The sequence below is a fragment of the Rhineura floridana genome, chromosome 16 (assembly GCF_030035675.1).
Source record: "Rhineura floridana isolate rRhiFlo1 chromosome 16, rRhiFlo1.hap2, whole genome shotgun sequence".
Classification (NCBI taxonomy): domain Eukaryota; kingdom Metazoa; phylum Chordata; class Lepidosauria; order Squamata; family Rhineuridae; genus Rhineura; species Rhineura floridana.
In genome coordinates, this window is record NC_084495.1 from 34,974,883 (window position 1) to 35,002,093 (window position 27,211).

The following is a 27,211-nucleotide window of genomic DNA, read 5'->3' on the forward strand; positions in this document are numbered from 1 at the left end:
TTCCTCAGCCCTGCCTTTCCTGCCTCACTGACTGTCCTGTCTCTTGTCTCCATAGCTTTCTCCGCCTTGGCCGACAACCACATAAGCCATAACCCTGGCCTGGGCTACCTGGGAGGCATGGAGAGCAAGCCACCTTACCCTGCTCCGCCGCAGGTCACGCCTGCCCGCTACTCACCTGTGCCACGCCATATGATCAGTGATGAGGATTTCACCAGGTGAGCAATGAGGGAGAGGGCCCTCCAAGCCCCCCAACCTCCCCCCCTCCTGTATTTCCCTCCAAAGGAGCTTGGAGTTCATCACTAGAGGAGTTGGAGGTAATTGTCTATCTGGGTGCCCCTTGATAGGCAAGTGGGGCCAATGCCCTCCTGTCTGATTTGGCAGCAAGTGTAGCATGTGGAGGCCTGCCCCATATGCCAATTACCTTTTTTCTTGTTGCCTTTCTCATACATAGCATGATGCTATGGTACTCAGGCTGGGCTGGGCAATGCCTACATATAGGCAGCCATAGGGCATGACTGGGGCTAGCTGGCTGTGGGGCTTCTAGGAATGAGGGGCGCCAAAATGCAGACTGTGAGGACCCACCAAAACCCAAGATTCTTAGACAGGCCTCAGTATTCTTTGCCACTGCAAAAAATGAAAAAAATGAAAAGGATATCAAAATTCTGCACCACAAAAGGCTGCATTCTGCTGGATTCTACATTATGCAAATCGAGCAAAGCTGCATAATTTTCTACTTCTTTCAACCTCATATTTGTAATATCAGGATAATAAAAATATTTCTTGGTGTTTGGTGCTCATGTACATTCACGTACATTATGTACATGATGTACATTCACGTACATGATGTACATTCATGTACATTATCACAGCATCCGTCCCAACAACTCTGCAAGGTAGGCCAGCACTGTTACCCTCATAATATAGGTAAAGAGCAAACCTGAAATCCATCTAATGAGTCCGTGGCTGAGGTGAGTTTTGAACTAGGGGCTTTTATTCTGTTTTACCTGACGTGATCATTATAGCAGCAATGGAAAACTGGAGCCAGATGGTGGGCCAGACCCTTATCCCCACCCCCTGAAAGCCACGTTTGACAGATGGGAAGGACTAGCCACATATCAATCACCTGCTGTCACAATGATGTCAGGTGATCCACATTTGCCCTCATGCCTTGAAATCAAATCACGTGAGCAAAGGCACTTAGTGCAGGGGCTCTGCAGGACCCTGTGCACCTCCTTTTGACCCAGACCCATGCTTGTGTGCCCTACACCTGATGTCATCTATGACATCAGGTGGGTGTTGGTTGGCCAAAACAGCCTCTCAGGCCACATGGGGAGGACTGGCAGGCCTAATTAGGGATTACTGCAGTGATGCGTTTGAAAACACTTTACGGATTTGGGAAAACTCTTTAACTGCTGTGCGGAATGGTGGCAGCCATAAGGGCTTGACCATTAAAATATTTAAGTACTGCTTTTTCCAAAGCGTTCCAAACACTTTGACAATATCAAAGGTACAATTTGCCAACTTTTTATAGAGCCCTGCTGTGTGCTTGGCATAGACTCTTTTCCCATGATGATGACAATTTATATACCGCCTATACAACATGTTAAAACATCTTAGACAGCAAATACCAAAAAAAACAACGATGAAGAATTTCTGCAACTAAACAGAACATCCTTTTTGGTATCAAAACAGACATTGCAGACAAAGAATCAGCTACAAAAACCCAAGAAAAATTCAAAATAGACATGGTAAACTAAACAAATTCCTCTTGTCAGCAAAATTACGAATTAAAAAAAAACCAAATAAAAAGTATAAATTCAACCTATTTTCTAGATAAATGCATACAAGCAAGCAACCACAGGCACACTCCCTAAAACATTCATACCAAACTCTCCCCCTGGTGTCTCACTCGGGGGGGGGGAAGAATCCCCACAAGAGATGGATTAGACCAGGGGTATGTGGGAAGAAAAAGTGGGAAGGACTGACGGGCGGTGGGGTGTTATGTGCAGAAAGGTGAGGTGGCTGTGGAAGAACCAGCAAGAAGATGCTTCGGTCAGGAACGGCTCTGTTAAGGAAAGAAGACTTAAAAGTAGGAGAGAACGAGGCAACTTGTTCTCAGTGGAGGTTGATCTATCAGGGCAAGTGGGGCACTGGCCCACCAACATCAGTCTGACCTCAGCCAACCTCTACCTACCTGCCACCTTACTTACAACCAGTCCAGGGAGTGGCGCTGGCTGCCAGCTTCCTCCTAAGTCTCAGTGTTGCCCTTTTACAACTCAGCAGGGATGAAGATGGAAACAAAACAAGCAGGAGTTGGCTCTGCCTACCATTGGCTCTGGGCTCTGCCTACTGTTGTCTTCTCTGCTTTCTGCCCTACCAGTCCCAATGGGCATCTGCCACCACTGCTTGAGGGTATCACCTCTCTGACTCCAGAACCATGGTTTTCTTCCAAAGCTGCATGACTGCACAGCTTGTTGGTGAGGGCATTGTGGGACTTTCTGGGTTGAGTGAGGACAAGGCCTAGGAAAATAATGTAGTTGCACTTTGTAGGGGCTTTCAGGAGCCTGGACACCTGACCAGGAAGCAGTGACTTATTTGCTATTTGGAGATGGGAGAAACAAAAGATCTGGAGCCCAATAATATGGGGATCCGGGGAAGAGGGCTGGCTCAGAGCAGGGCTCCTTTGTGCTCGCTGAACCAGCAATTCCAACCTTTCATGCACCTGCATACGCGCGCGCACACACACACACATATATATACCCACACGAAATCCAGAGCAGGTTTGACTTCCTATGTGGTTGATGAGATGAGTCCTGCATCCAACCACCTAGCTGAGAAAGCTGTATGATTATTATCTGCCTGGCACTGGAGAATTAGGCACATTCAGTATTAATGTGCGTTAATGACATTGGTTTGAGTGATGTGGATTTCAGTCTTAGGAAGCTGCTTTATACCGAGTCAAACCAATGGTCCATCTAACTCACTATCATCTACAACAGGTGTGGGGAGCCTTTGGCCCTCCAGATGTTACTGAACTATAGCTGCCATCATCTCTGGCCATCGGCCATGCTTTCTGGGACTGATCAGAACCGTAATTCAGCAACTTCTGGAGGGCTAAAGGTTCCCCACACCTGGGGCGGCTCTGCAGGGTTTCAGATGGGATCTCACCCAGCCCTACCTGGAGATGTTGCGGATTGAACTTGGAACCTTTTGCAAGCAAAACATGTGCTCTTCCACTGAGGCAACTGCCCTTCATGGCTGTAGGAGTGCCTGCTGTGGACAGGTGTTCTCTGGGTGGAGATGGGAAAGCAAGGAGCTTGCAGCCCCCTAAAAATGCCGCTCTCCACCTTTTCCACCTTCTCTGTGGCACAAGGGCTGTTAGGGAAGGAGGGGGTTAAAGCTGCCTGGCAAGTCTTCTCCCAACACCATCCGGCTGGCTGGAGTCTGGTTCATCTCAACGTTTCCATGACAGCTCCTGTAGCTCCCCCCATCCCCACAAGCGGAGCAGCTCAGATAAAACACAAGCTACCGTGCTGCCCATTCCGTGCACAGGGAGTAGCTGCCACCATGATCACCGTCAACATCTCCTCCTCCATGTCTTATGGGAAGCCCCCCTCCTGGCAGCAGTCCCCTTCCAGGCCCAAAAGAGGGCTCAGGTACCAAGCCTCCCTGCTCTACACTCAGTCCTGGGGGAGGAGGGTCTGTGATGCCCTTTGCTGGGTGGGTGAGCAGAGTCTGGCCCAAGACTTGGCGATGAGCTCCCTGGGGTGGGTTGGCTGCTGTTAGTGCTGCTTCCCCAAATCCTCTCAGGGATTACTTGCCTCTTCCAGCCTGGAGCTGGGCACTTGCAGCGACCAGGGTCTGCCACAACAGGGCTCTAAAAATGCCTTTGTCCCTTCTGCACTGAGGAAAGAAGGACGGCTAGTGAGCAACGAGGATAGGATTGTGGGGGGGCTTCCAGCTTTGAGGGCTGCTAAGTAAAAGAGGCAGGATTGGGAGAGCTTCCTTGGGGGAGGAAGGATGGGCCATGGGCCATGGGGGGGACATCAGAGTTGGTCATCTTTACATCGCAAGAGAGTTGAATGGAAATCCTTGACCTATTCCTTCTGTAGGAATTCCTACAAGGGCACAGGAAGGGCAAAGGAGGTGGTGAAGGTGTTTTTCAAACTCCCTTTTAGGCTACTGCTGGAGGGAGGGTTGCAAACTGCGAAGCCATTGCTTCTCTCCCTTATTTCTAGCATCTAAAGGAATCCTGCCTTGTGATCACTTGCTAGCCATTTCCCCACTCTTGACCTCCCATTCCAAACCTTCACCTTAGGAACCTTAGGCTAGAGATAGGGTCTTGTTTTTACTCCTTCCCAGACCGCTGGGAGTAGTAACAGCACACTATGTTCTGCAAAATAAGCACATTTGCATAATTGACAGGAAGAACAGAATTCACCCTTTCTGGGTGCAGAATCGGGACTCATCTTGCAAAGAATTGGGGAGCGTGCACAGCACAAATGCTCAAAATACAGGTTGGCAGGATTTTGAAAGAGAATCTTGGATCCAGCTCAGAGCCCGACTTGAGCATTGTGCATAAAACCCTCTGGTCAAGGCAGAGAGGTGGGACCTGATCGCCTTGAGATGCAAATGGCCCACTTCAGTAGTGGCAAGATTCTTGGTGTACTTCTCTTTTCAGTTCATTCTCCATACTGGGAATTTGTGTCTCCTCTGAAAAGTAAAAGCAGCTGTGTTGGCCCATAAGAAAAATTTTAAAATCCATATTAGGTCAGTACTTTTATTGGCCTAATAAAGGAATGGATTTTGGAATGTTAAGCTGTGGTTACAGCTATACCAGGTGTCAGATGAGGGCCAAGGTGCCCACTATATGTATGGTGCAGATTACATTGGATGGCAGATAATGCAGATGGACCCTGACTCTGCGCTAAGCTGCGTGACCTCTTCCATGTTTGCCCTCTGTCCTACCAGGGAGCCCCGGAAGATCACCTTGCACAAAGGCTCCACCGGCTTGGGCTTCAACATTGTAGGGGGCGAGGATGGAGAGGGCATCTTTGTCTCCTTCATCCTGGCAGGGGGCCCTGCGGACCTGAGCGGGGAGCTTCGCCGTGGGGACCGCATCCTTTCGGTAAGTGGAACACGAGTCCCTTTTCCTGGTGTTGTTTGAGGCCTCCTTTGCAGCAAAGAGTGTGGACTCCTTTACCTGCCCTAGTTGCAGCCAAGGCATTCTATCCCCTCCCTGGGATCTGAAGAGCTGCTCTGGTTTCTGTCATACAGTTGCAGCTGCCCTCCTCTGATTCAGACGGCAAGTGGGTAGGGACTCCGGCCTCCCTTTGCCTCACCCATCCCCCATCCCTTCTCCAGGACTGGAGAGATTCTGCCCCAGGCACTAAGGTGTTAACCTGCTTTGCCCACACAGAGCAGCTCACCAGACCGGTCTGGGTTAGCCCAGCCCAGGGTTGTGGAAGCTTGCTTCCTCTTCACTGAGAAGGAAAAAAAAACACACACAGCTGAATCTCCCAGCTTGAGCTGAAATGGAGCCTGCGTGTGGAGCACTGAAGTGTCATGCTTGCCCCTTAAGTGCACCAATGGCACACGCAGGCTGGAAAGGCCACCTCCAGGAAGAAGCAGCTGCGTTCAGCCAGGTTTGGCTTTTGCTTCCTGAGACGCTTTAGCATTTGACACCTGGTTGGGCACCTGACACAACTCGCTCCAGCGTATAGGGTAGTAAGGGCCTGCACTTGCGGCTATGGTTTGAGAGGGCTGGGAGGTGGGCTGTACGGGGGGGGAGCGAAGGTTGTTGCATGCTGGGAAATAAGTGTGCCATGCCATCATAGGAGGAGCAGGTGGCACTGACTTTCCCTTTTCAAGGTGAGCTGACAGAGGCGGGGTCTGTTTGCCCAGGTGAATGGTGTCAACCTCCGAAACGCTACTCATGAGCAAGCGGCAGCTGCCTTGAAGAGGGCCGGGCAGACGGTCACCATTGTAGCCCAGTACAGACCTGAAGGTAGGAAACTCCTAGGAGGGACCCCCTCCTTTTGAGCTTTTCGTGACAGCTGTTCCCTCCCTGGATCAATGTCTCTCTCTGAGCTGTGAGCACTGGTGGCAGAGCAAGTTCAACCAGAGCTCTCCAGCAGGACAGCTGGCCTTTTAGGCCAGCAAGTGATGGGCAAGAAGGGCAAGGCCTGTTTGTGGACTGGTGCAATCCAGGCTCAACCTATCCTTAAAAGGCAGGGCTTATTTATTTAATTATGGTGTATCTCACCTTTCTTCCAAGGTGGCACACATAATTCTACCCTTCCCAACTTTTCCTGACAACAACCCGGGGGGGGGGCAAGGTTAGGCTGAGAGGCAGTGACGGGCTGAAGCTCTCACCCAGTGAGTTTCATTGCTGCATGGGGATTTAATACTTGCCTCTTTTATGAGTCCTGCGCTCTGGATTCTTTGCACTGTCCGAGACTTGTCAAAAGCAAGAACTGGCAAGACAGACCCAGTCATAAGGCAGTGGCAATGTGGGCTTTGGCCTAACTCTGCTACTTGTTCCTTGGCTGCAAAAGTAAGGTTGGACGGATCTCTGTAACCCGTGGAGGAGAACCTCTCGCTCACAGGCCAAATTTGTCCTTGTTCAAGCCCTAATTTGGCCCACATGGCTGTTTTCCACAGATCACACCTACCTGCCCCACAGCTTGATGGCTGCCTATTAGCTACCTGGCTAAGTTGAAGGTGTTGGTTTTGGTGTACAAAGCCCTGTACAGCTTGGGACCAGGATACTTGAAAGACTGTCTTACCCCTTATATACCCAGTCGATCACTGCTGTCTGCAGGTAAGGGCCTCCTGCAGATACCATCTTATCAGGAGGTCCATTCTGCACAACATAGGAAGCGGTTTTGGTGTAGTGGCACCTACCCTGTGGAATTCCTTTCCCTTAAATATTAGACAGGGGCCATCTCTGTTATCTTTTCGGTGCCTACTGAAGACTTTCCTCTTTCAAGAATCCTTTTAAGTAGAGACCTTATCGCAGTTTGCATCTGTGTTGGAATTGCTTTTTAAGATGTTTCTAAAGGGTTTTTTAAAATGTGTTTTTAAAGTCTTTTTAAAAAAGATGTTTTGTTTTAATATGTTTTTAAGGATGTTTTATTTTAATATAGTTTAAAGTTTGTTTTTATGATGTGAGTGTTTTTAGTACTTTTGTTTGCCACTCTGGGCTCCTTACTAGGAGAAAGGGCAGGATATAAATCTAATAATAATAATATATGATATCAGGTGTGACGTCAGGTAGAGACACACCTGGATCTGGTGTGTGACCAAGTTCCCCACAAGGAACTTGGTCACACAGCTGATTCAGCACTCTTGAACTCCCTACCCATCAACTGATGGGCAGTGACTTCAACCCTGCTTTCTGCAGGGATCATCAGCTGTAACCATTTGCTGTTGCTGAAGAACATCACCACTGGCCTGTTTATTATCATCTCTTGGCAGCTTCTTCATGTCAGGAACTCTGAGGCTTCCTCCTGTGACAGCTTCAGCTCTGGTTCCCTGTCAGGCATCCTGCAGTAGTTGCTGGAAACAGCAGGATGTATGAAGTGTGTGGGTGTTTAAGAAAAAGAGGTATCCCAAAAGAGAGGTCATGATGCAATAAAAGAAATGGAAAAAGGAGAAGCGGTGCAAGATCCAGCAGTGCCTGAGTACTGCAAGGCATGCGACCATGGATTAAAGAACACTGGAAGAGCCTGGCTGCTGGATCAGGCCAATGGCCCATCTAGTCCAGCATCCTGTTCTCACAGCGGCCAACCAGATGTCCCAATGGGAAGCTCACAAAAAGGAATGGAGCGCAACAGCACTCTCCCCTCTAGCGGTTTCCGGCAACTGGTTTTCAGAAGCATAATGCCTCTGACTATGAAGGTAGAACATGGCCACCATAGCTAGTAGACAATGAGTGCCTTGTGCTTCATGAATTTGTCTTACAGGGTTCATTCCTGTCTCTGGGATCCCTGTCTGCAGAATGTTTTGGCCCTTTTGTTTCAATAATTTCTTTGCAGATATTATGCCTGATCCTTTGCTATTGTTGATTATTCCTCTCTCAACATATATTTACTTATACGGGTTTTATATTTTGTGTTTTGGTTGTTGAGCCTGCTTTGAGTGCCTCATATTGATGCAAGAGATACGGGATAAAAAATGTTTCTGATAAATATGTGGAGATGGATGTATGCTGCACACTTCCTGAAATGTTAAGTGCCTTATGTTGAAACTTTATTAATAGCAATGAAAATTGGACTCTGGAGTCCATGTATGGGTGACAGTTGGTCACATTTGAACTCAGTGATGAGCAGAGAGGAGACTAGAGTTGCCAACTTCCCTCCCCTTGATCGGGCTTCTGTGCCCTGAACAGCTGTCTGACAGGCAGAAGTTCAACAGAGCAAGCTTTCCACAAGACTGCACCTACATGCTGCAGAAAACTGCACCTCTTGCATTTTTGTCTGCTGCATAACAGATAAAGGAATAGGTGCAAAAAAATTAAAGGTTGCGACCATCTCCCATCAGCTTGTGTATCTATTAATACACGTTAATGGAGAGAGAGCCTGGTTGATCTGTGGGCGGGGATTACACAGGACGCCACAGGACTATTGGCTGATAGGCGCATAGAGATTGTGGAGGCGCAGGCAGTGATTGGAGAAAAAGATTGATTGACGTGGAAGCCGTTGGACAGGGGCGGTGCCAACAGTCTTCAGAGTGCTGACGGTCAATGGATGGAGACTGAGGTGGGAAGGGAGAAAGTTTGGCGGAGTATCGGAGGCGGGACTTAGAGGAGGGCGGTTCAGCCGTGAAGGGGCGCGATCGGAGATTGGACAAAGGCGGGTGTCGCGGGAGGTGTATCTGTGAGGGAGCACGGGCGGCGATTGGTCGTGGGCTGGGCTACGAGGCGGGTACTTGGATGAGGGAGCGCCGGTAGCGATTGGGTGAAGGTTGGGTTGGGTTGGGGCTTGGACGAGGGAGGGCCGGCTACGACTGGACAATGCTGACTGAGGAGGAGGGACTTCAGCATTCCCGCCTGTGCGGGCGGCTTCGCTTTGTGTGATGAGAGGCCGGGCGGGGCGGAGGGAGGGGTTACCGTTGATCCGGGCAGGCGCCAGGGCAGGTAAAAAAAAAGAGCGGCCCTGGGGGGGGAAGAACTCAGTGGGGGGATGCAATGAAAATAATATGCCACTGAAAGGAAATGGGGGTCCTCCGCAGCCGCCCCCCTCCGCGAAGATTCTCACGGAAAATCCGGGGAAGGGGCTGGGGGGGGTCATCGGGTGGCTCCTCTCCGTCTAGTGAGGCGGCGCGCGGGGCGGGTGTCGTGGGTGTGAGGCTGGCCGCCCCCTCCCGCCTATGCCCCTGAGGCCTCGGCAGCCGCCACTGAAGAAACGGAGGGGGCAGCCCAGCCCATTGCTGGTCCCCTCGCGGAGCGTCGCCGGCCGGCCAGCGAGCTTCCTTTTGCTCAGCTCAGCAAGGGGCGGTAGTGCTGCTGCTGCTGCTATTATTATTACTATTATTAAACAAGGTGTTTATAGGAGGGAGCGATTCCACCTGCCCCAGTCACTAGGGAGAGATTGGAGGGGGGCCCCGCCGTCCAGATAAACCTACCTATTCTGGGACGGTGTCTTCCTCAATAATAGTTATTTAATCTCAAGTATTTTTGTTGTATAGTTATCCCGCCTTTCCTCCTCCAAGGAGCTGGAGGTGACCCATGTCGTTCTTCTCTCTTCCCCCAGTGGTGTCCCCACTACAGCCCTGTGAAGTAGGCTACAGTGAGAGAAATGGACCTCTCACGCGGTGCGAGGACCCCAAGATCGTCTAGGAAATAAGTATTGTGACAGAGGTGCGAATTTGAACTGTAACTGCTGTACTGCAGTGGCTGGTGTAGTAGTAGTAGTAGTAGTAGTAGTAAATAATGATTATTATTGTTAATATGATTAATAACCAATGACAACTCGTGACTCCTAGGAGCATGGGAAGGTGCCTTACACTGAGTCAGACCATTGATCCATCTAGCTCACAGTCCACAAGTCTACGGTCTATAGACTACAACTCCCATGATCTCTTGACCAGTGGCTAAGCTGGCTGGGGATGATGGAAGCTGTACTCCAAGAACATCTGGGACCCAAGGTTGGAGAACAGCAGTCTACACTGACTGGCTGTGGCTCTCCAGGGTTTGGGGCAGGAATCGTTTTCCAGCCCTACCTGGAGATGCCCGAGGATTGAACTGGAGACCTTCTGCATGCAAAGTAGGTACTTTGTCACTGAACTGTGGCTTTCCTTCCTGGAAAGATCTCCTCTTGTGGGAGGCAAATTGGCTGGCTAGCTTGGATCTAAGTTGCATTCTCACCCTTCTGCAAGCCCTTTTTCAATGTCTTGGGGACACCCCATGGTAGTTATAGGGTGCCTGCAAACATGGCAAGGTGGTGGGAGGGCAGCGTTCACGGCCTTGTAGATAGCTAGCTGAAGCAGGAATTAAAAGAGCTTGAAAAGTTAAAAGAAAACCCAGTGGCAGCCAGTAAGGAAGTCTGCTGGTTCTACAGGTTGTGCTAGCAGAGAGCTGCCTTTCCTGTGTTTGGAAGTAACACCCAAAGATGGTGACCTGAAGGAGCTTCTTGGGGGTATAGCTGTTCCCATGAATAGCCCAAAACAAAGCACCCTTTGCTTTGTAAGGGGCTATGCCTCCTTTGTCATTTGCCAGGCTCAAGCTGTGCAGTGCACATAATGGCAAGAGCAACAGGCGTCTCCTTTCCTTGGAAAGCTCAAGTCTGTCCATTGGGATTAGCATGTGGCCTGTGTCCAAGGGTGAGAGGGTGGTGTAGGGGTGGGCTGCCCAAGGTGTGTGTATGTTTGATGCAGATTTGAGGGTGAATTCTGGGACTTTGCAATATTTGAATGGTTGTTGTGTTATTCCTAAGGGGGCTTTGTTAATACAGTTTGCAGTCTTTCCCATCTGGAATCAGTGGATGTTCAGTGTCTGTGATAAATGTTTGGAACAGACTCTGAGTAGGAACCTATATGCAGTATGGTAGCCAGAGCTATAGCTGTTGGTTACCTGTCTTTTATCAGAGCCATACTGAGAGATTCAGGGATACAAAGACTGGCTGTGGTATAGCTAGTTGTGTAGTGCTTCATTGATAGAAATCAGCCACTTGCAGATCAGAGTGAGTGTCTAGGCACATCATTTTTAAACTAACAGATTTCATTCGCAAAGTGGTAGGGATGAGAGGGGCAATCTGAGCTAGTTTACTAGCCTGAGTAGCAGCTGCCAAGGTGATTAATCCAGAGATTCTTTAGAGTAAAACCTGAACAGCTGGGATATCTCTGAGCTTAGCATGCACGTAGTTCAGGGATTTAAACAGTGTACACCAAAAATTGTTGCCTGACATGGCCTCACCTACTTTGTCACCGGTGTTTTCCTCCTTTTCTTTTTTTATCTAGTTTTTGATAGGAAGGTTTTCTATATGCTGCTACTTGGTCTTTAATATTTCCATTCCACTACATTCCTCCTGAAAAAGGGTGTGGAAGAAATTCTGCAAGAGCAGCAGGCATACCTGGTAAAGGACATACAGAAGCTGAACAAGGAAGAGCCTCCAATCACAGCTGTCACTTGCTTTTTAGTCCACAATGTGTGTTGCCTGTCAGTGCAGAAAGGGAAGTTGGTTTGTACTCCTGTATTTCAGGTTCCGTTTGCAAAGTGAGATTTAGTAAAGTAACCTGAACCACACTGAGGGTTGGGCGCTTATGTGCAGCAAAAATGGAGCGGGAGATTTACAGCAGCTGTTGGCTAAATGTTACAAATGCCCCTGGGCTTTGCAGTGTTTGGCCTTACTGAACTGTATAATATGTTTAAATGACAGCTCCATTAGTATCCAGACTCAGTGTGAAAAGGAGTTTTGTTATTTTTAATATCATACTGAAGAGAACAGCACTAAAAGCCTCTGAGAAAAGCCAGCAGCATCTGAAGGACTTCTAGATATGCAAACATTTTGCTGTTCAGGGCTGCCTTAACCTATGTTTCTGCCAGTATTGAGTTACTGGGCCAGTGGTAACCTGTCTAAAACTAAAAAGCCTCTGTGGTGGCCATGAATGTATGAGGCAGCTTGCGGGATTGTTTATTACTTTAGGCTAGATGGGCTTTGTGGATGAGGGCTAACTGGATGGTTAAATCATAAGTTCTAAGTTGGCAGCTTTAAAAAACACAGCATAGATCTGAACGTCTCTTTCCCACAACTATGTGGTATTGTAGTTCCAGAGTAGTTTAGAGAGCCAGCACTTATGTTAGCACTTGAAATATAAACAAGAGGAACTCTCAAGCAGGGATTGGCACTACTGATGATAGAACAGAAAATAATGGGATTGTAGAGAGCATTCTTTAAACGCAGTATAATTTCATGTATATTGATAGAGTGTGATGGCTGGGCAGAGAAAGAAATGGAATGTAGTCCAGCACATTGAAGTAGTGAGACATGGACTGACCCATAAGTTGTGTTCAGCCTTTAAAATATCCATGCCCATATCAACTTTCCTTTGGATGATATGGCTTTGCAGTATAGGAAAGCAATCCACATTAAAATCAGATCCTCTAGATCAGCCTTTCCCAACCAGTGTGCCTCCAGATGTTGTTGGACTACAACTCCCATCTTCCTGACCATTGGCAATGCTAGCTGAGGCTGATGGGAGTTGTGGTCCAACAACATCTGGAGGCACACTGGTTGGGAAAGGCTGCTCTAAATTATATTGTTCTGTTTTCTTTCCCTTGCCTGCAAAATTGAGTGAAGCAGTGCCTTTTGGTCCCAGAAAAAGGATAAAAGTGTGACCTTGGCTACTAACCATGATGGCTGTGCTCTGCCACCCTAGTCAGAGGCAGTATGTTTCTGAAAACCAGTTGCCGGAAGCCTCAGGAGGGGAGAGTGTTCTTGCACTCAGGTCCTGCTTGCGGGCTTCCCCCAGGCACCTGGTTGGCCACTGTGAAAACAGGATGCTGGACTAGATGGACCACTGGCCTGATCCAGCAGGCTCTTCTTATGTTCTTATGACCTGAGTGTGGCAATGATAGTATAATTACTGTGAAATGAGAAGCAAGAGTTCTCCTCGCTGTCAGTATCATGAGTATATAAACAGAGTAATTAATGTAGAAAGCACATTCTTATGTCTTTGGGACCATCTGCCCTACTAGATGTGGCTAGCAAATCCCAAGTGAAAATAGTCTAAAAAGTGGATAATTCTTAGTCTAAACTTCTCAATGAACATGGACAGGATACAAATCTGACTTCTACCTCAAGAGGCTGGCAGTACCTTGAGTTTACAAGCTGTCTCTCAGACTATAGTGATTCTAATGGCACTACACATAGGATATGGCATCCTTTGCTGCTTGGAGGCTTACTGGTCAGGAATATCCACGATTGATAGTCAAAACACTCTTTCTTGTTAGATCTTATACCATATGGCTAAAACTATCATATGCTTAGGACTTGCTCCATCCTTTAATCTTTCTGAAGCTTGCAGTTATTTCAGGAAGAAGCTTTATTTATTCTTTGCTGCTGTCATAGAATATAGTGTGAATCTGATGGACTACCAGTTCTGCCTTTAGAAAAAGTAGTCAGTGTATAATTCTATGGCAGCAGGCAATCCATTTCAAGCATTGACACTGAAATGATATACTGGAGGTAGGAGGTTCTCTGTCTACTCACTTCTCAGGCCTGTATTTATGGTCATTCTGCTGTGTGCAGCCTCCAGCTGAAATGCTGTCAGCTGCAGAAAGGCAGAAGTGATTAACCCTACCAGTCAAATGTACCTTGCCATCAGCTTGAGCTGATTTAGTGAGTGGCTGTGGTTAGTGTGGGATGCTGGATTTCTGCCTGCTGAGAAACATTCATGTGCTAGTGATACATGCATCTTGGTGCTCAGCCTACTGCTGGAGCTTTGCAGTCAGCTAGAGGTTAATACAGCCACTGCTTCCTGTACTAGCTGGGTTTACCATAGAAACAAATCTTGTAGGTGAGTGGGGGTGGGGCTTACAGCAAAAGCAAAACCATTTCGCATCACGCTTATTGTGCAAATGTGTGGGTAGAGATGTAGACAGTAGCCCCATTGATTCCACGTCTGATAGCACTGGGGAAACTGAGGCTTTGAAGACCTTGGAACAAACATATTCCTCCAGGTTGGGATAGGAGTAATGACACAAAGTTCTTGAACTCATTTTGAACTTTCAGCAGCATTAGGTGTGTTTTGGGCTAAGGGCAAAAGATGTTGGAGCTGGGTTAGTTTTTCTGTCCCTGAAAGCACTAAATAGTTATATTTGGCTTTTGTCAAAAGAGGGTGCAAAGCCACTTCTCTGTCCTCTTTCTCCCAGAGCTTAATGTTTATGGTCTCCTGTGCTAAGGTTCCAGCACTTGCATTTTCTTTGTTTGAGGTGTTTCTACCTTGCTCAATAACCAAAGTTCTTGAAGCAACTTACAAAATGTTTAAAATACAATATAATAAAACAGATAAGAGTTACTAGGGAGGAGCAAAGGTGCATACAACAAGTTCCTTCTTGATCGTCAAATGTTTCAGCTGCTGAATCTCTGGATTGTAATAGCTCTCCAAGGAAATAATCTCAGTGCAGAAATTATTGCATGTGGAACCACATATTAGCCACTTACAGACCAAGTCTTCTTCATCAAGCTGCTGCTGTCTCATAGTTTATGGTCCCTAGTGCAAGAGGCGCCAGGGGAGAAAAGGTGTTTACAAATCTCCTTTCCAATCCTCAAGGTGCCTCAGGATTTTAGTTGCTTGTGTGATAGTCAGAATACGGATTTGATTTTGGAGCTGTTGAGATAATAGGCTTCCAACACTATATACCACAAAAACAAGAGAGAAACAACTGTTACTCAGTATTGAGTTTTTCACTCCAGTTTGTTTTGTCTTTTTTACCTAAGAAGGCCCAAAATGAAGAGGTCAGTATTGAGAACAGTTGCTGCAAGAGGATAGAATCCTTTCTGAAAGTGTTGAGCACCAATACAATTTGAAACTAATTGAGAAAAACAGCTTTCTTTTTCGTTCTTGATGATCTAAATGATCTCTTTGTTTCTTTTCAACATTATATAGTCTGTATCTTGGGGATAAAGGAGGTATTTATCCTTGATGGTATTACCTGTTGTTATTTATTTATTTGTTATTTATTACATTTATATCCTTCCCTTCCTCCCAGAAAGAGCCCAGGGCAGCAAACAAAAACACAAAAAGAATCTTGAAAACAAAAGACTTTAAAACATCTTTAAAAGCATATTAAAACAAAACATCTGGAAAAAAATCTTAAAAAAAAAAACTTTAAAAACATCTTAAATCAATTCTAGCACAGACGCAGACTGGGATATGGCCTTTACTTAAAAGGCCTCTATTGAAAGAGGAAAGTACTAACATACTACAGCCAAATGCATAGATAAGTGCAGGCTACTCCTTGCCATATGCCATATCTCATCCCCCGTGGAAACAAGGGCCTTACTATTTATCTGTGTAGCAGCTGACAGCTCCTTCTACCCAGAGAGAGAGTCCCCTGGCTTTTGAGGCTGACCTGACATCTTTATGCATGTCCAGCCTTTCACTATGTTCTCTAATGCTTTCTCTTGATTCCAATATCCTTGAGTTTGTGTTGCCCCCTTTTCCTGCTTACCCTGTTCTCTGTGGCTAGATTCTGGTAAACTTTCTTGACAGGCACTGTTCTCTGCCCCAGGCCCTGGTAGTTAAGCACCTGCCTAGTTGCAGAGCCTGAAGACTGGGTATTTAATTCTAAGTTCTTACTTAAGCAGTCTGAATGGAATGAGGAGCTTGGGGTCTTTGTGGAGGATTTTACGGACTACTTTTAGGTAGCTGGAACTCTAAAAAGGTTAGCCTAGGGTTGCCAGCATATATTAGTGATCCCAAGAGCTCCTCCTAGTTCATACCCTCTCAATACTGTACTTGAAGGTTGATAGCCAGAAATCTGTTCAATTTTTATTTTATAAATGCAAGGATAGTGCTTGACACCTTAGCTGGATCTGCTACCTGTGGTGACGTGTTTGGTAGAAGGAATCTCTGGGAGCTGCTGTGCTACCTGTAAGAGGCTTATGCTAAATTTTCCTGTGGTTAATGCTAAACCTGTTTCCGCCCCCTGCCCCCCTATTTCTGCTGAGTACAGATGGTACTTTCTCTAAGCAGGAATTATTCACGTGCCAGTAAGGGGAGGGGTTGCTCTTATCTTGGGTTTGTGAATGGAGAAATTAAATAGCGACAGGTCTCTTTAAGGACTGCATTTCTGGTCTTGAGCTAGGAGGCACACTTCCTTCTCTGCTGAGCTGTGGAGGCCCTTGCCATAAGAGTTCAGGAAAAGTTCTGGTCCCTCCTATGGTGTGGGGTATTACAGAGTGGTACCTCTGTTCCATCTCAGCCCAAGTTAAATGAATTTTCTCACCTTCTAGCTTAATGTTTTACTTAGATTAGATTAGATTTAACATTTATACCCTGCTTTTCTATTACAGAAATACTCAAAGCAGCTTAAAATACACAACAAAAGTACAATGCCATTGAATATAATGTGTTTTATATTTTACAATACAAGATATTAAAATTACATATTAAATACAATGATAAGAAAAATATATTCCAGATATAATTGACCCTGTGGTTGAGGCTCTTTGATGCCATTTTCCGATCCAAAGATGGGTCCAGGTAGATAGAGATCAACTCCGAGGATGCCATGAAGTGGAGATCCTTCTTAGAAGACCAAAAACACCCCAAACCCAACAGTCATATACATGGGCTTACAAATTCTAAGCTCTTCGAAGACAAATGTTAATCACTTTTTTTTTCACATTTGGAAGCCACATCCTAAGGAGCCCAAGTGCAAAAAACAGGAGGGATGGGGGGGGGTCCTCGCCAGAGTCAAGTTTCCAAAAGAAGGGGGAATTTAAAAAAAGAAGCCAGAAGTTTTAAAAAAATATCTTTTAAAAAAAGATATAAAAGATTTACTTGCTTTATCCCCAATCCCCCACTTGTAGTATTTTATTTATTTTATTTATTAGATTTTTATACCGCCCGACTAGCATAGCTCTCTGGGCGGTGTACAACAGAAAATACAAATACATCTCATAAAATCCCATATTAAATACAACAAAAACATGTAAAAAGAAGAAACAATCTAAAATCTAGTCAGTATCTGACTAGAGCAGAGATGGGCCTATGGTTGTCCCAATATTGTTGGATTAAAACTGGTCATGCTGGATGGGACTGAGTTGGGACCATCCACATGCTGCTGGACTCCAGGTGCTGCATCTGTGGGCTAGGGTAGCATAGCCCTGATGAGGGGTAATCAAATTTAAATAACATGTGCCACTTCTGTAGTGTGCAGCCATTATCATTTTTTGTTCAGATATTGAGAGGTCGTCTAATTGGTTGTTCTCTTGGATTATGTAATAGAGGTTTAGAATCCTGCATGGTCTACAGCCAGCTAATGAGGAGAAACATGGCTATTGATACAGGAACAAGCTGACCTGAAGTGGTGTAGTGATATTTCCAAACTTTGCTCAATGCCTTTTCATCGAATCTTTTGCAGTGTTGAGCAAGCGTCTTTACATTTTTCAAATGTTTGTTTTTTCTGTGTCCATGTATATATTGCTCTAAATGCTGGCTTAGCTAAACTATATTACTTTGCAGTGTTAATACTCATTGACAAACTGAGTCATATTGGTAGTGGTTAAAATGTAGGGCTAGGACTGAGAAGATGCAGGTTCAAATCTTCACTTAACCATAAAGATCACTGTGTGACTTTATCCCAGTCAATCTCAGCATATCCTACCTCACAGAGTCACTGTAAGGATTAAATGTTAGATGTGCGGAACAGTGTATACTGCCTTGAGCTCTTTGGGGATGGAATGCTGGATATAAATATAATGCTAGGGAAATTCACTGACACAGACATTCCCATAGGAAAAGAGGAGCTTGTATTCCAGCTGCCTCTACCCTGTTCCTGAAGAAAAATCTTCTCTCTTTTGATAGTGAAACCAGTGGTAGGACAGGATTTGGTGGTCAAGTGAATCTTGCTATTTTCAAACAAGTTTATCTTATTTAAATTGTTACATTTGCACAATTCTGATCAGAGTCTGTTCCCAGATAGTTCTACTCATTTGTTTTTGTGCTTCATTCCCTTCATCCATTCTGGTCTTCGCAAGCTTGTAGAAGGCCAGGCGCTATTGTCCAGGAGACTGCAAGCATTATAGTGACTGTTCTGATGGGTTTGTCAGTTTTCCCTTTCTGGAACATTTGACTTGGTCTCTGTAGCAGGGGCATTTCTAGTTACTATAAAAGATTTGGGGCATGGGCCCATAGATACAAATTTTCATAAAGTATGCATACAGAAATATAGTGTGTGTGTATTCAGATTTTAGAATTTCAATGTCTCCGAATGCAAGCCAACTAATTTCCCATCTAAATTCCTCAAGATATATTCTTTTTTGCACCCCACCTCAGACCACCCAAAATTAGTTCCTCTTAAATTGCTGTACCCCACAATTGATTTTCCAGCAGCCTGCTTCAAATCAGGATTGGGTCCCATTCCCCTCCAGTTACCCACATTCATTACCCTTCAAAGCATCTCTAGATGAAATCACCTTAAGTCTCCTTCTCCCGCAAATTAATATCCTGCCCAGAGTCTGAAAAAGATCTGGAACCTCTGCGCCCCTGCTGTGTAAGCTTTTGTTTAACCTTTGGGCCTTCCTCTGATCTGTGGACCAGTAGCACTGTTCATACTGGATAATATATGTCTGGAAGTATCTTCCTGAACATGGAGAGTTTTGTGTCCATGTGTGCTAAGTGATATCTTAAGCAGGGTGTGGCTTGCTTGGTTACCATTCCTTCTTTCTTTCTCTTCCTTAAGGCTGCTTTACAGGTTAATTTTTAGTGGGTATACACTTCAGACCCACATTGTATACCTGCTAAAACTGCAATGGTTTGAATTGGCTGTAAGGATTTTTATTATTGTTTATTGATAGGACTGTCATGCCTATCAGTTGACTACCTGTTACTTGACTGCAGTCAAATTTCCAAAAATGCTACTGTGTAGATGGCAAGTTGTTATAGTCTCATTTTGTAGCAAGGGCTGCTTGCCTGCAGCCCTGCAGGAGCAGGAAGCAAATTATCACCATAGCAAAGCTTCTCCTGTTGGCCACTTGCCATAACAGCAGGCATCTCCAAATATGAACACAGTAGTGGTCAGTGGCAAAATCTAATGCATAATGGCTAGGGTGTTGGAATAGGATCAGAGGGACCAGGTTCAAATCCTCATGCACTTCATTAGAGGTATTAGGTCAATGATGCACTCCCAGCCTCACTTACATCACGGGGTTGTTGGTATTCTAAAATGGGAATTTATGTATGCTGTCCTTAGCTCCTTGAAGGAAGTAAGGAATAAAAATGTTATAAAATAATTAATTTTTTTATAATATTATGTCTAATTTGTGTTTTGTAATTGGCATACCTATCAAACCTGTTTTTGTATCTTTACATAATGTTGCCGATTTTATTTATATATTTATTTATTTATTAAATTTATATACCGCCCGACTAGCAATAGCTCTCTGGCTTTTTAAATGATTTTAAAATATTTGTCAATATTTGACTAGTCATTTGACCAAATCTTTTTCTGACCACTTAAATATCCAACCCTACAACATATATGTGAAGAATGTGTGGCAGTTTCAGTTGCTGGTCATCTCCATGGAAATGCTTGTGGCCCATAAACATTCACAGTTGGTGGTGATTACAGTGAGTTCCATGGTATGTCCCAGAGTACAGCCAGAGGTTCCTATTCTATCACTTGCATAGCTATTGCTCTAATCTTTTTGCTAAAGAACAACTTCCTGATCCACCTAAGTTGGAGGTATTATGAATTGGGAAGCCCACTGATCTAGACTGGATAGAGATGTGAGCAACTGTTTCTGCATGGGGTTACATTTCCCCTGAAAGACCCAATTTGCAACTTGTTGGTTCTCCTGCATTGATGCTGTCCATGCATCACTGGCTTAGGTGTGCCTTTTACCTACCGACCTGGTCCTAAAGTTGTGACTTTATCAAGGGATAGTAAAATTTCCCTCAGTTATACATGCCCTGGTTACATCCACAGTAAATTATTATACTGCATTCTGTGTGAGGTTGCCATTAAAGACAGCTCAGAAATTGCAACTGGTACAGAATGTAACCATCTGGATGCTTTCGGGGACAGCATTTGGAACATGTTTCACCAATTCTGTAGGGGCTGCATTGGTTACTGGTTTGCTTCCAGGTGTAATTTAAAGTGCTTTTTGGACCAGATTATTTGAAGGACTGCCAGCACCCATAGAAACCTACTCAGACCTTAAGGCCTGAGGGACCTGCCAGCTCCATTTTGAAAGCTGTTTTTATTTCAGTCTGCTTTTCATTAGGTATGCTGTGCAGTGGGCTATTTTTTTTAACGGTTGTTAGTTTTTAACTGTTTCTATGTATAATTTGTTTTATATTTTCAGTAAGCTGCTTTGGGAGGTTTTTCTATGAAAGGTCACATGTAACTACTGGGAAAATAAATATTAATGGGAACACGTCACAATAAATCAGTCTCAGGTGTTTGAAAATTCATTAGTATTTTTCTAATACCCTTTGCAAAATAGACAAAAATGTGATGGACCATGATTTGCATAGTTACTTTTAAGTGTTTGGAACAAGCAGTTTAGTATGTTAGCTTCATGGAATACTTTTTCTTGACCAAGGAAAACACAAGCAGAAATGCCATTGCGTGTCTGCCATGGCATCCCTCACTGATGGTTATACTCATCTGTAGGCATGTTGGTGCTGAGGGAGAAGGAAAGAGTTTTGGGCGGTAGGATACCCATGTATAAGGCAGCAAATGGAAAGTAGGATATTATACACGGCATCTAGAATTCTCTTAACAATGAACTTCATTTCTCCAGTTTGCAAGGAATATGGTACATATGGAAAATGTCTTGCTTCTGTCACTTTGCTCATGGTTAAAGCTTTTCTGGCCCATAGCATTCAGCACACCATATGTGAGCTTCTCTTCTGTTTTGGAACCAGAAAGTTGAAGCTCCTTTGTACTTGGATGTAGCCAGCCTTAGATTGCCCACGGTCTGCTTGGAAAGATGCCCTTGTCCTGTAACCAGGATGTTTCCATAATTTGGATGTCTTTGGTGTGATGACAGACTAAATAAAATGGTGATCACTCTGCACATTATCTAATCTATCTAATCTATCTAATCTATCTAATCTATCTAATCTATCTAATCTATCTAATCTATCTAATCTATCTAATCTATCTAATCTATCTAATCTATCTAATCTATCTAATCTATCTAATCTATCTAATCTATCTATCTATCTAATCTATCTATCTATCTATCTAATCTATCTATCTATCTATGACAGTTTTGAAAGCAACAAACAGAACTTCACTCAAGCTTGCTCTGGATCCCTATAAGGATTCCGTTAATCACCTAATATATATATATATGAATGTAATTGTGATTAACCAAACAGAGGTTTTTATTATATTAACAAAACGTTTCAGCTTCCGCCTTCATCAGCTGCCAACATACAAATGCTGTTACCAAGGTGTCAGTTATAGAGCTTTGAGGATGGAATGCTCAGAGGGGCTTCATTTGCAGAAGCTAAGTAGTGGCGGTACTGTCCTCCAGGTTCAGGCCATGTGGTGCCAATGTGTCCAGAGAGTAAATCCAAAAGTTCTCCCTTTTGGTCAGTGCTGCTGGATCTGCTGGCATCTCTATCGCTGTAATGGAAAAGTCCAACAGACTGTGACCCTCGATGTTAAAATGCTTTGCAACAGGTTGCTCCACTTCTTTGGTCAAAATTGCCGACTTGCGGTTCCTGAAGCGCGTGCATAGGTCAGTTGTGGTCTTTCCTACGTATTGCATATGACATCGTGGTCTTTCGCGCTCGATGATGTAAACTATATTGCAGGACCTGCAGGTGATGTTCTGTTTGAAGTAATATGTCCTGCCTATCCTAGTGCTTGTAAAAGTGGCTGTCTCCCTGAGGTACACACAGGTGATACAGCATTTGGAGTGACAAGGATGAGACCCTGGATTGGTGATAGGTGGCTTAAGCACAGCTCTCACCAACAGTCTGCGCAAATTAGGAGGTTGGCGAAATGCTATAACAGGAGGCCTGCTGATGGCTCTGGTAAGATGTTCAGAGTTTGCCAGCAATGGGTAGCTCTACCTGATTGCTCAGTGATAGTTAGGAGATGCTGGATGGAAATCTACCACAAATGGAATCCGTTGCTCACTGCTCTTTGACACCTCAGTATGATGGAGGAGGTTTTCTCTGGACAGAATGGAGGCTCGGTGGATGTTGCAATTGATAATATGTGGAGAATATCTTCTTCGAAGAAGGTGTTCTTTAAGTTCACTGATCCTTCTCTGGTATTTATCTTCAGTGTTGCAAATAAGTTTTATTCTCAGAGCTAAGCTATACACAATGTTCTTCTTTATATGCCTAGGATGGCAGGATTTCCAGTTTAAATAGGTGTGGGCATCAGTGGGTTTGCTGTAGAGATCAGTGGCTATTTTGTTGTTTTCAATGGTAAGAAGGACATCCAGAAAAGGAATGTGCGGATTGTCATTTGTACTATTAAATGTAAACTTAATAGAGGGATGGATAGAGTTGATGTAATTATTAAATTGTTCCAAACTCTCTTTACCATTCGTCCAGACCATAAAGATGTCGTCAATGTATCGCCACCATATAAGTGGTTTGTTGATGGCCTTTCTGAGGATCTCCTGTTCCAGTTTACCCATAAAGAGATTTGCTTTTGAGGATCTCCTGTTCCATATATAATGATATAGCATTCCCTATGTATTCAGGTCCAATATCAGTCTTCAAAAGTGGCCAGATGTTTCTGGGAAGCTCTTTATCAGGGCATGAATGGAAAAGCCTTTGCACTAATGTTCAGACTCTTACTGCATGTGAAACATGGAAGCTCCATGAGCCAGCTAATCTTTGGCCATTGGCACATTGTTTAGCAGTGAATTCCAGGTTAAATATGTATTGTTTGAAAATAGTACTTTCTGAAGTCTGTTCTGAACTTGCTGTTCTAGTGTTGCGAGAAAGAAAAACCTCTCTCATTCTCTTCATACGTTGCACAGTGTTATAAACTGTCATGTGCCACCTTGGTTGTAAAGCCGTAAATCCTTTATTTTTTTCTCATGAGGTGTTTCATCCCCTTGACTATTTCAGTTGCCCTTTTCCAGCTCCATAGTGTTGTTTTTCAGGTGGGGCAACCAGCGCTATATACAGTATTATAAATATAGTTGTACCATAAATCTATTACTCAAGTAATACATCGGGTTTGGTTTCTGTGAGCTGTCTCTTTAGCACATCTGTATGTATTTTGTACCTTTTGAGCAGGAATGCAGTGGCCTGGTTTATACAATCTACAGCATGTTATGTCCAGTTCTCAGTTGGCCCTTGATACCTAATAAGTAAGCTGTCTCCATAAGATGCATTTTGTGGGCTGCTTCCTTGTCCCTTATATATGAAATATAAGTTGTGCTGAACTGAGTGGGAAAACTAGGCAAAGAGAGAGATTGCATGTCGGGTCCCTCCAGGAACTAACCAACATCCTTTTTGCTTGTAGAGTACAGCCGCTTTGAGTCTAAGATCCATGACCTCAGAGAACAGATGATGAACAGCAGCATGAGTTCAGGATCTGGCTCTCTTCGGACAAGTGAAAAGCGGTCTCTTTATGTTCGGTAAGTAATATTGCTACCCTTTCTTACAGGTGGACACATGGGGGTCTCCATGAATGTTTCTCTGAGATGCTGTTCTAGTAGATGGTTTGTCTGATTTGTTTGTGAGTCTTTTTCCCAGAAAAAGGAGTGCCTTCTGCCATTTGCTGAGAATGCTTAACTTTGTTGTTCTATACATCAAATACCTAACTCACATGCTTTGCCTATCTGTTAATAGCAGTATCTTTCGTGGCTCAAGCAAGTAGTTTGGCTGTACTGGGGGATTTGCTTCTAGTTTCCCTGAAAGATTGCTTCCTGCCTCGAGTGCTATCCCTTAGTCCAAGGGCCTGTGCAGACTAAAGTGAACGCAGACTGTATCCTCTCAGTCACAGCGTGCTGTGCTAGTATTTCCAGCATGTGTGTTGTACATCCATTGCTTTTGTGGGAATGAAAGGATTTAGATTAATACCGGACAGGAAGTAATTTTGAATGAAAAATGTTTAATATTAGGCAGGCCCTTTACTACATTTATGGCACCTGCTAAAAACCTTTTTGTTTAGGCAAACCTACTCAGGCATGTAACTTTCACATGCAATTTTATTATGTAAATTTGTTTTAAAACTGTTGAGTTTATATTTTTATGTTTCTAATTTGTTAACTTGATTTTAATTTTTTTTTTGGATTTTTAATGAATATTTTATGTAAACTGCTTAGAAGACTAAGCCAGTTGTATCGGTGTTAACTACAGGCCAGTTTTGTAGCTGAGAGCTGTTGGCTCATTAAAGTACATGGATGGCTTCAGCTGGTTTGTTGCTCATTGCTGGTGATGGATACATCTTCTGGAGTTCCCTACCTACATGAACACTTTCAACTCACCTAGTTTGTCCTTTAAGACATAGATTGCCTGTACTGTAAGGAGTTCTTAACTGTTAACCAAGCTTGTGTAACATATCACAGTTGCTCCTGTGGTTGAGACAGCACTGTGCAAGTCCTTTTGCTCTTGGGCTAGGAAGCCCAGCCCTTCCGGGTGGGGTGGTTTCGAGCATGTTTTAACTGAAACTCATGGAATGGTCTGTCATGCTGCAGGTAGTGGTAATTACAAACCTTGCTGCAGAATTGTATTGGTTGCAATACAGTCCCACAGTTCACACTTTGGCCTTGATGGAGGTTCTCCCTAGGTGTCTTGCCCAGTGCAACAAGGAAATCCCTGATTCTAACATGGGCACTCCTTTTGGCAGAGCACTCAAGATATTGGAAGCAAATCACAGCACTAAGGAGCTTGCTTTTGAGATAATACAGTTGAAAGTGCCCCCTCTTGTGGGAAAAAGTGGAATGCCTGCAATGACAGCACCCTAAAGATTTATAAAGAGTTGGGTAGGATGTAACTATTTGTGAACTTTATTGTATAGACATGATTGTTGTAAACTGCTTTGATATTTTTCATGAAATTGCAGTATTTATAAATAAATAAGTAAGGTGGGGTAGTAGAAAACTGAGAGGAGCACCATGCTTGGCAGGATGAATAGCCAGTTACACTGCTTTTGGAGGACACAAATAGAGGTTGTAAAATTTGAGATCAACAGATTTGCAGCTGTTACAAAAACCCACTGAAACTTGAAATCCAATGCTTCAGTGCAGCTTCTTGATTATATCTGAATAAGAGCTATTTTGCACTTGGCAAAATCAGTAAGTTGTTGCTTTTGTATTTATTTATTTAACAACATTTACATACCACTTGATTGTAAAAACTCTATGTAGTTTACAAAAAATATCAAAATTATCAATAAAATGGTTAAACTTTTTTAAAACAATTAAAATAGCAACAGACTAAAAAGATAAAACACACCAACATCTATGTGTCTGGGTGGGCTTCTTTTAGCCAAAAGGAATATAGCAAAGTTCCCTGCCTGATGTCAGTAGGCAGGCAGTTCCAAAGAGTAGGTGCTGCCACTCTAAACGAACAATTTATTATTAGTGTGGAACAAGTATTATGTGGCACCTGTAACAGACCACTTCTGCAGATTGAAGTGCTCGAGTGGGCGCATATGGGGTAAGGCAGTCTTGCAAGTAAACTGGTCCCAAGCTGTTAAGACCTTTATATACCTGTAGTAACACCTTAACTTGGCCCAGCAACAAATTGGCAGCCAGTGCAGATCTCTGAGCAGAGGTGCTATATGCTGACAGGGTCTCAGCAATCTGACTACAGCATTCTGCACTAATTGCAGTTTTTGGGTCACGTGCAAGGGAGGCTCCACATAGAGTGCATTGCAGTAATCCAGTCTTGAACTACTGTGGGCTGAGCTCTCCAAATCCAGAAATGGCTGTAGTTGTCTTACCAGGTGCAGCTAATGAAAGGTACTTCTAGTAACTGAGACTGCCTAGGCCTCCAGCGATAGATCTGGGTCCAGAAGCACCCTCAGGCTGCATACCTGCTCCTTTGGGAGGAGTGCAACCCCATCCAGGGCAGGCAGTTGACCAATTTCTTGGACATGGGAACCACTCACCCACAGCACCTCCATCTTGCCAGCATTCAAGCTCAGCTTATTTTCCTTCATTCGGTCAACCATTGTGCCCAGGCACCAGTCCAGGGCCCTCACAGCCTCCCCTGATTTGGATGTTATGGAGAAGTAGACTTGAGTATCATTTGCATGTTGATGACATCTTGCCCCAAAATTCCTAACGACTGCTCACAGTGGCTTCATAATAGATATTAAATAGCATTGGGATTAGCTGGTACCATGTGCACCCCACAGCAAAACTGACAGGGGGCCAAAAGGCAATTGCCCAACGCTGCTGTCTGGACTCGGTCCTGTAGGTAGGATTGGAAGCACTGTAAAATGGTGCCTCCAGTCCCCACTTGATGGAACCAGTCCAGGAAGATACCATGGTCAATGGTATTGAAAGGCGCAGAGAGATCAAGAAGCAGGAGCAAGATCACACTCCTCCTGCCCCACTCTCTGTAAAGATTATCCATCAGAGCAACCAAGGCTGACTCAGTCCCATGGCCAGACCTGAATCCAGATTGGAATGCATCTAAATAATCCATGTCATCCAAGAATGCTTGCAGCTTCACCACCACTACTCTCCATCACCTTCCCCAGGGGGGTATTTGCAACTGGTTGATAGTTATTCCAGTCTAAGAGATCTAGGGCGGTTTTTGTTTTTTTATTTGTCACTTAATGCTCACATAGCTTCTAAGCAGTTTACAAAACATAAAACCAATTTTGCAACATTGTTAACATGCAAAATAATTAAAAATACAACATAATTAAGTGTAGCTAGCAAGAGCCTAGGTTGATGTACCTGCTAAACTGTTTCAGCTGTGTACTTCCGTGGAGACTGTTTCGGGAAGCCCTCTGACATTCCTTTGCATGAATACAATGTGTGGAGCTCAATGAAGGAGGCACTTTGTGAATTGTTGCTTGGCCACAGCACTGCCT

General features: G+C 44.5%; 1 protein-coding gene across 8 annotated transcripts in view; it reads left to right on the forward strand.

The window, feature by feature from the left end:
• DLG3 (discs large MAGUK scaffold protein 3) overlaps positions 1-27,211 on the forward strand; it is a 92,886-nt gene that overhangs the window by 50,927 nt on the left and 14,748 nt on the right. For 4 of the 8 annotated variants that reach the window (XM_061598169.1, XM_061598168.1, XM_061598167.1 and 1 more), the window contains 4 exons: positions 56-215; positions 4,972-5,128; positions 5,905-6,007; positions 23,681-23,795. In XM_061598169.1, the coding sequence (XP_061454153.1) occupies positions 56-215; positions 4,972-5,128; positions 5,905-6,007; positions 23,681-23,795 (535 nt within the window). Of the gene's footprint in view, positions 1-55; positions 216-4,971; positions 5,129-5,541; positions 5,646-5,904; positions 6,008-9,039; positions 9,140-9,520; positions 9,545-9,755; positions 9,863-23,680; positions 23,796-27,211 lie in introns of those variants that run through there. The other 4 variants (XM_061598170.1, XM_061598173.1, XM_061598172.1 and 1 more) reach the window with 4 other exon arrangements.